Source organism: Lutjanus erythropterus, chromosome 20 (assembly GCF_056507025.1).
Source record: "Lutjanus erythropterus isolate fLutEry1 chromosome 20, fLutEry1.hap2, whole genome shotgun sequence".
Classification (NCBI taxonomy): domain Eukaryota; kingdom Metazoa; phylum Chordata; class Actinopteri; order Lutjaniformes; family Lutjanidae; genus Lutjanus; species Lutjanus erythropterus.
The window spans coordinates 13,791,130-13,799,888 of record NC_139336.1 but is presented as its reverse complement, the minus strand read 5'-3'; the positions used below and the strand labels follow the sequence as shown (position 1 = coordinate 13,799,888).

General features: G+C 38.6%; 1 protein-coding gene across 1 annotated transcript in view; it reads left to right on the top strand.

The window, feature by feature from the left end:
* The first annotated feature begins 668 nt into the window (after nt 1-668).
* tnksa (tankyrase, TRF1-interacting ankyrin-related ADP-ribose polymerase a) overlaps nt 669-8,759 on the top strand; it is a 112,799-nt gene continuing 104,708 nt past the window's right edge. Inside the window, exons 1-3 of the mRNA XM_084745898.1 lie at nt 669-1,249; nt 3,778-3,893; nt 6,270-6,378. Of these exons, the coding sequence (XP_084602024.1) occupies nt 712-1,249; nt 3,778-3,893; nt 6,270-6,378 (763 nt within the window). The 5' untranslated portion in view covers nt 669-711. The remainder of the gene's footprint in view (nt 1,250-3,777; nt 3,894-6,269; nt 6,379-8,759) is intronic.

Sequence of the window (8,759 nt, the reverse complement as noted above, 5' to 3'; positions counted from 1 at the left end):
TATTCTCTTTTCTTTTCTTTTTGCTCTATATACTTATAACTCTATAATTTCAATCTCATATTAATTTTTTATGGTCACTTCTGGTACATTCACAGCAATGTTTATTAATATGCTCTGTCCCTGTTAAATAAACAAATAAAACAAAACAAAAAATCTATAAATAATATGTAATATATTGATTAGTAACATATTGTTATGTAGATGTATAAATAAATTATATATATATATATACACAGATAAAAGTTTCCGACTAAATATAACTTATATTTGTGTAAATTGGCAAGAAATTACATTTCACAAGATATTTAGTTTGTAACCTCTGAAGGACAAAAAAATATAAAATAATGATTAATAATTATTCCATTCATTCATACATAATGATTAGATAGAGAGAAAACCAAACACGTTTTAGCAATTTGTATGTTTACTTTATTTGTATTTTTGTGTAGTTTTACATTTATTTATTTATAAAGTTATTAATTTATGCACGTCTAAATTTATTTATTTATGCTTACATAATTTTCTGTCCGTCATAATAATCCTGCATAGAGATTCTGTTCTGTCCCAGTAAAGCCTTATTAAACACGTTTTGAGGATATGCAGTCCAGTAAATGTAATCCCAGTAAAGCTGAGCGGAAGTGTGTCTTTCCTGGCAGGAAATTGTCAGCAGTGTTTTTGTTGCTAGTGGGGACTGACTGTTGTGTTGTGAAAATGGCGACGCCTCGTCGCACCTCTCAGCAGCAGCAGCAGCCAAACTCCCTGCTGTCCTCCCCGCCCCGCGGCTCCTCTCTCCCCGGCACCCCGCCTGGCTCTCCCCCGGCGCCCACCGACGATGCCACCCCGCTTCCCCAACGAGGAGCGATGGAGAACGCGGCTGACGGTGAGGTAACCCCTGCCTCTCCCACCACCACCTCCCCAGCTCTGGCCCTCACCGCCAGCAGCAGCAGCAGCAGCAGCAGTAGCGGTGGCGGCGGCAGCAGCAGCCGCACTAGCAGCAGCGCTAGCTCCCCGACCACTACCGAGGGGAGCGGGACCAGCCCCGGCTCTACGCCCGACTCGGGCAGCGGTCCCCCGGGCAGCAGCGGCAGTAGCAGCGGCGGCGGCAGTGGTGCTAACGGGGCTTTCAGGGAGCTGTTTGAAGCCTGTCGAAATGGGGATGTTTCGAGGGTGAAGAAACTGGTGGATGCGGTGAATGTGAACGCTAAAGACATGGCAGGACGCAAATCGACACCCTTGCATTTCGCTGCAGGTAACCACAACGAAAATCACCTTTAACAAACTGGGCAGCTGCACCCAGGGGTGGGAGCGAGCAGAAAACAGCCAACATTAGCTTAGAGCCTTTAGCTGAATGTTTTAGCACAACGATATCAACAAAACATCTGACATGCACCAACAAATAAAAACATGATTTTCTGTTCTCAAAAACATTTAGCTAATCTATGATATTTACCCTGTTGGACTCCTTTTAAAAGGAAAATTTACCATTGTTCTGTCCAGCAAAAACCTAATGTTTACTTCTGTTGTCAAAAGCAACCCCCCATCTCTCTTTTTCCAGGATAATGATGTCATGCAATGATAACAAGTAAACAACATGGGCAGAGTTGCCTTGGAAAGCTTTGAAGATAGAGATTTACAATTATTTGTTTAGAACTGCTGCTTTTGATCCTTTTAGTTTTCTAGTTTTCTTGATTCTTCTAGCAGTGATGAAGTAGCATCTTTAGCTATGCTACCATCCAGTGTTGCAGGCAGACATGGGCAAAAAAACTTGCTCATCAAAAGTATCAAAATGAAATACTGAAATAAAGAATGAAATAAAGTATTTTATCACAAATTCCATCTTTTTTTTCTGTCTAACAAAATACAAATTACAAACTTCTCAGACATAATTAAATATATATATTTTAAATACGTTTGATTGAAATACTGTCCATCTCTGGTTATAGACCTCAGGCACATCAGAAAACCCAAATAATAAAGTTCAAAAGGACACCACAAAGTGTGTATGTACAGAGCGTTTCTTCTATTTTGAGTAATTGGCATTGTTATGACTCTGTAATTTTGTTCCCTTTTTAGAATATTCACTCTAGGCTAGTATGGAAAGATTATTTGCAGTTTCATTTGATTAAAGTTGTTGTCTTAAAATGATGGCTATAAACATGTCTGGAAAATAACTTTAAATCAGGGCAGGGCTGTCATCTCAGTTTGTTTGAGTCAAATACTGCAGCTGCACAGTAGTTGGACAGTTGCCTAATAGGTTAAGAGATGGATGCAAAGGCAGTAAAAATACACACTACAGCACTGAAAAATCTATGTACACAAGAATATATATAGTTTTAAAAAGTCAATTTGTATTGGCAAAAGCAGTTTATGTTACCTGACATCTGTCTGTTCAGTGAGATCTTCATTTCTCTTGACACATGGCATGTATTGAAAGTTCAGTCTGCTGCAGATAAACATTGACATTAAAGGGATAGTTCACCCAGAAATGAAAATTCAGTCATTATGTACTCATCCTCATGTCAGGTGAATATCAGGTTTACTTTTTTACTCACAAAACATTGCTGGAGTTTCACAGGAAAACAGCGCTGCAGAATCACCCAAACAATTTAAGTGAATGGTGACCAGTTTTCAAACATTAAAAAACAAACATAAAATGCCTCCATATAGCTTGTCTGGTGTAATCCAAATCTCCTAAAGCCCTGACACGCCAACAAAAAGTCAAAATATGGTGATATGAGGTTTGCGCCCAACAGAAACGATATTTAAATGTCACAAGCAAATCATAAAGACTCATCTCAACAATAGACAAGATTAGAGCTGACTGCAACTGGATTCTTGAGTCTGATGTCTATATGTTGCAGGAAAGTCAAATATTGACATATCAGCTGATAGAATCCAAAATGAAGGTCACTGAAACAGTTAACTTCACTGGTAATTATGAATAACTGTAAATGAAAAGAACTCAAATGCACCTATACATAAAATGCTGCCTATAAAACTAAAAACAAAACAACAACAAAAAACAATCACTATGTATCTGACAGCATATACCCTAATACAGATATAGACCTATATAGCTGTGCTATGTAAATAATGGTCAGCTGATATATCTGTGTGGCTCTAGACAATTATTTATTTTTTCATCTTAATCCTCACTGTACTTGTTCATCAATCAAAGAAGTCCACAGTTATGAAAATTGCTCGTTGTCTCTTCATGTGCAGACTTGGCTGTTTTTAATTACTTCATCAGTGAAGACAAAAAAGATTAACAAACAAAAAAAAGGCACATCTGTTTTATATCTCAGGCCGTCCTAATCCTCAGCAGCCTGAACAAGAACAGTCTCTCTCGAGTCTCATGACATGTTTGTAGTGAAGACATAAGAAGCTTCACTTGTGCGGCACTTTCCCAAGCAGCTGCTACAAGCGCAGAACAAAATGTATAAATAGAAGAAAGCCCAAAAGACGATTTAGAGTTAAGCATTAATTATTAACATGAAATGGGAGACTGAAAACAGATACAGCAGAAGAGAAACAGGACGTAAAATGAACAGCACAGAAATTCCTGATTCAGTGTTCCAGAATGTATTGAAACCTCTGAAATCTTCTTTCAGAGTTTCAGATTTTATTGAGTCCTGCACAAAACAGTTATGCGGAAGTTTTTCTACAGGTGTGACACTGATTTCCATGTTCATATCTCCTCCTGTCCTTTCTCTCTTCCCTTACATCTCCTTTCTCTCCACTCACAACTCTCTCTGTCCTTAACTCTTAAAACTTAAGGTTTTGGGCGTAAAGACGTGGTAGACCACCTGCTTCAGACTGGCGCTAATGTGCATGCGAGAGATGACGGGGGTCTGATTCCGCTTCATAACGCCTGCTCGTTTGGTCACTCTGAGGTGAGACTTCGCACAGCAACATTTTGATTATTATTGTGTTGATTTTGTCATATTTCTAATTTTGCCACTGTTTTGCTTCTGAGTTATAGAATGTAACTACTGTAATTAGGCTACATTTACTCAAGTACTGTACTTAAGTATAAATTTTAGGTACTTATCCTTTAGTATTGCATTTTCTGCAACTTTATACTTTTACTCCACTACATCTTAGAGGAAAATATTGTACTTTTTACTCACTAAATTTGTCTGAAGCTTTAGTTATTTTAAATTTATTTATTTATTTTTTTAAATAAACTGGAGGATGAAGTATTCCTTTATGCACTGAGAAAATTCTTCTACTTTTAAGCTAAATAAATTCTTCCAAAAACCTTGGATTATCTGTTAAATGCGTTGCCACAAAGCTGAAACACCATGACACTGTGAAAAGTTGTCATTTTTAGAGGCGCCTGGTTCTCACAGGACAGCGATGCCACAACAATATGATGGCTTACCCACAAGGTTCTTACACATGCTGGAAATCCTGGAAAATGCTTGAATTAATGGAGTATTTTCAAGGTTTTAAAAGTATTTGGAATTTAGATAAAGTGCTTGAAACTGCTTGAAATTGTAATTGCATTATTTTCATAATAAATCGCTACCTGACTGAATAGTTTGCATTTTAGATAAATAAATAAAATAAGTTGAAATTGACTTTATTTGTCTAATAATTGTTTGATCAATTTATAATGGCGTAGCTATGTTATACAGCATGCCAAGTCTACTTACAGACAGATGGCAAATTTTGTAACATGAAACTTTGTTGTGTTCCTTAAAGTCTGTCTCTCGTCTGCAGAACTTTATCACAAAACCTTTTTGGTTGTTTATAGCACAATGACATCTGATTTAATGTCATGAAGAAGTGAAATAGGGCCTAATCATTTTGAGAATATAAATGTATATAAATATGTCATGTAACACAGCTGTAAAGTGCTGCACCATGAAAATGATTAAAAAGTGCTGGAATTTGACTTTGGAGAAGGTGCAGGAACCCTGTGTTCTGGGCAAGCAAGCATGCTGAATATGCACAAATCCACATGAGAGCGGTGGAAGGGACTGTGAGTAGTCATTAGGGCGACACAAAGGTGAAAAATGTGCGCTACTCTTCCTACATCCCGCTCGCAACAAAATAACCCTGCCAAGCATTTAATACTTCAGTAGAATTTAAATGATTGCTGGTGATAAAAAAAGTTTAGGAGGCAGTTTTGTGCACAAAAATTGGTGTGGTGGTAAAAATCCAGACTGGATGTAGGAGTAAATTGCAGCTGGTGTTGTTATGAGAGCAAAGGATGGTTCTGTCCAAACATGCAAATCAGCTCTCTCTAACGTGCACAGTCAGCCTGAAAGATCACATTGAGGAAATCTGAACATTCAGTCTCGCTGCTACTTTGATATTCTGGTCGTTCCTGTGCGTGATGATGTTTTGGAATATCTGTGACAGATGTGCTAATGCTTTTTGTCCTCGCGGCCATTAACCACAGTGATCAATCTAATGTTTACAGTTTCAGATGTTTTAGAGGCTTTTAGAGCTTTCTAGGAGAGCACTTTGCAACCTTGTCAGAGAAGTGCCGTGCTAATGCAACTGCATGATCACAGTGATGATTAGCATGGTGATGAGAGTAAACACTGTCCGAACTGAAACCAATCACTCAGCCTCTACTCAGCTGAACTGCTGAAAGTGGTCGTTTGCCTTTTTTGGTCTAAGTGTGATTTGGTGCACTCTTAAACAAGAGGTGTCGTGGGTGGCGATGCGAGATTAGGTGTATGAGCCTGGTTCTCGCATCGTGGAATATCTCACCTGGAAAACTATCAGTCACTGCTGTGTTTGAGACAATGTCAGAGGTCGGAATTTCACAGCTGAATTATCCAACTTCCGGCCTCAAAGCCCACTGGGTGCACAACACCAAGAGTAAACAAAAAACATGGCTGACCGTGACAAATTAATGACTTTCATAGGTAAAACTAACCTGTGGCCCAAAAAGCATATTCTCCATAAACCACCATTATGGGATAAAAAACAGCATATGGGATCCTGCTGGGAAATAGCAGGGTCCTGTTTCAGAGCTAATGAGTGAATTTGTGCAAAGACTCGTGGATATCTGACTGAGCATTTTAGGCAGTATCAGAGGCTTTTCTGATACGGGTATCTAGGGTTTGGCTCAGGGACGATCCCATCGTCCATCATTAGCCAGACCTAAGGCTTCACAACCTCTCAGCTTGATTAAAGTTTACAGACTCGAGCAGGGAGAAAAACACCCATCGATCGGAAGAACCACCTGGGATTTGACGTTTTCCTGCCAAATAAAGAGTAAATACAGATGTTCTGTGTGCTGCTTCCAGGTGGTGTCCTTGTTGCTGTGTCAGGGGGCTGACCCTAATGCTCGAGACAACTGGAACTACACGCCGCTCCATGAAGCTGCCATCAAAGGCAAGATAGACGTCTGTATAGGTGAGTACATGAACAAACGCTGCAAATATTGTGGGCTAAGTACATGAGTATGTATGAATGTAAGTGATTAGTGGGAGGTCTGATTACATAGTGAGTGTCAGTATGTTTGTGATAAATTATCTGTTGGCATTTGTTTTTTTGTCTTAGTGTTTGTTGACAGAGTAAGAATGACTTAATCATGTGAACAGAGAACACTGAACAAAACACTTCCTGCAGTTACATCGTTCCTTCGGTTACAATAGGTCAGTGATTCTTCTACGACAATACGTTCCATCATTTGCAGAGGGGATGGTGGGGCATATTGAAGTCACAACCTGGAGTTCTGTATAATCATACAGTAATTTTAGAAACTATAATAAACCACCCACAGATGGTACGCTATTATTTTCCATTAAGCACAAAGCAGCAAATAACCTGTAAATTGCAATTACTGTGTTACTGCTTATTCCTAAACCCACACAGGGGACAAAAGAGCATTGATTTCTCTGTGTCTTACGATATATATGAGCTCCCACCAACATAGTTTTCATTTAAAAAGTGAAACAGCACCACAGGCTTGGTACAGAGAGGACATCCGTAGCAGCAGCTGATCTTTTAAGGTGGACTGAATAATAGAGAAGCTGTGTTACTGATCCCTGAGGAAAATCAGAAGTAGACAAGACACGCCACAGCAGGAGAAGGATCTGAGCAGTATTTTTGATGGGTAATCTTTATGATCTTAATGGAAAAGCATCGCTCACTGTGAGTAGTAATAACAAATGGTCGCGTTGATGGTCCGCGTCACCTTGCTGCCAGCATCAGTCTGGCGTGCTGAGAGCAACAAGGAGGGAATGTTGCTCCAGTCATTTTTATTTCTCCAGTAGCTGCTGCAGAGCATCTGCTGCACCCCGAATGACTGCAGAGCAGCAGCAGAGGGCTTGCTGGAGCTCTGATGATCACCATGCACAAACTTTACCCTGCGGTCAGGCCTGAGATCAGTTATTGATTTATCAATAATTATGAATGGCACTGAAACGGAGGTAAAATAATTTGTTTTTGTTGTCTGACTTTGAGTTCATTCAACCATGCTTGTTGTTGATTTTCAATCTGAGCAGTGCTTAAAGGGACAGTTCTCCCTAAAATCAAAAATATTAATTTTTCGTCTTACCTTTAGATCTATTTATCCATCTAGATAGTTTTGGTGTGAGTTTTGGCGATATCAGCCGTAGAGATGCCTTCTCTTTAATATAATGGAACTACATTGCTCTTGGTGTGTGGTGCTCAAAGCACCAAAAAATACACCTGAAAAAAATCAACAGGAACGTCACTTTTCAGAAATCATGACCCTCAAGATAACCCACCGACCGTGTTGTGAGCAGTTTCACGCAGGAACTATTTTCTTTATACAGCTGAAAGAAAGTCCATTAAAAGCAGCTGACAGGAACACTTAAGAAATAAGACAGGAAATCTAGAAACAACAGAAATTGTACTTTGAGCTTAGACTCACCGGAATATAGAATACAAAAAAAGACATAAGGAATATATTAATGTCTTGCTGTGTTACCGTATCACCACCTCCATTTCTAGGTTGATGAATTAATTCAGGATGCCTTATTTAACAGCATGACTGCTGTGTGCAAAGTGAGTCTCTCAGTTGGTTTGTTTTTAGCTTTGTATCAGCTTGTTGTAACTTCTCAATGGGAAAAAGTGACTCCTATGAAGAGATTTGAGAATTTGTGGCATTCACCAATTCGTTCATAATTTGAATTTTCTCTTAGGCATGAATGAAGAGATTAAATATGATATCAAAATCAACTAAAATGTAAACATGTAACAAAATGAAACATAATACAAAGTGAACATTACGTTCATCTCTTAGTTTTTTCACTCATTCGTTTACAGATCTTTCTTTTTCTTTTTTGCTAGATTGTATGATTTATCATCATGTTGGCAGCATGACATCTTGCACAATTCAGTTGGCAGATTCTTGCAGCTGCCTGAGAGTCTATATTAGGGCTGCACAATTAATTTAAAATTATATCGCAGTATGGTCAAGTATATCCAAATTACGGAAGCCCAACAAATATCACATCATCAGGATTTTAATCAGTGAAAATGAAAACTGTGATGCAAATTGATAATTCCCACCAATCGTGAATTATATTGCAATAGAGTGCCTAAGTCACGCCCCCCTACTGGCTTGTCCCAGGGGACCTAAATTCATAAAAAACTATGAGTGGCAATCTATGGTTAGAGACAAATTATTTTTTTATTCCATGTGAACTATGCCCCGAATTATATATATGTTGTTTGTGAATTTAAAACATGATTTTAAAATGAAAAAGTCTCAGTTTGTGGTAGGTTTGTCATAGTTTAGTTTAGTTTAGTTTAGTGTGAAACTG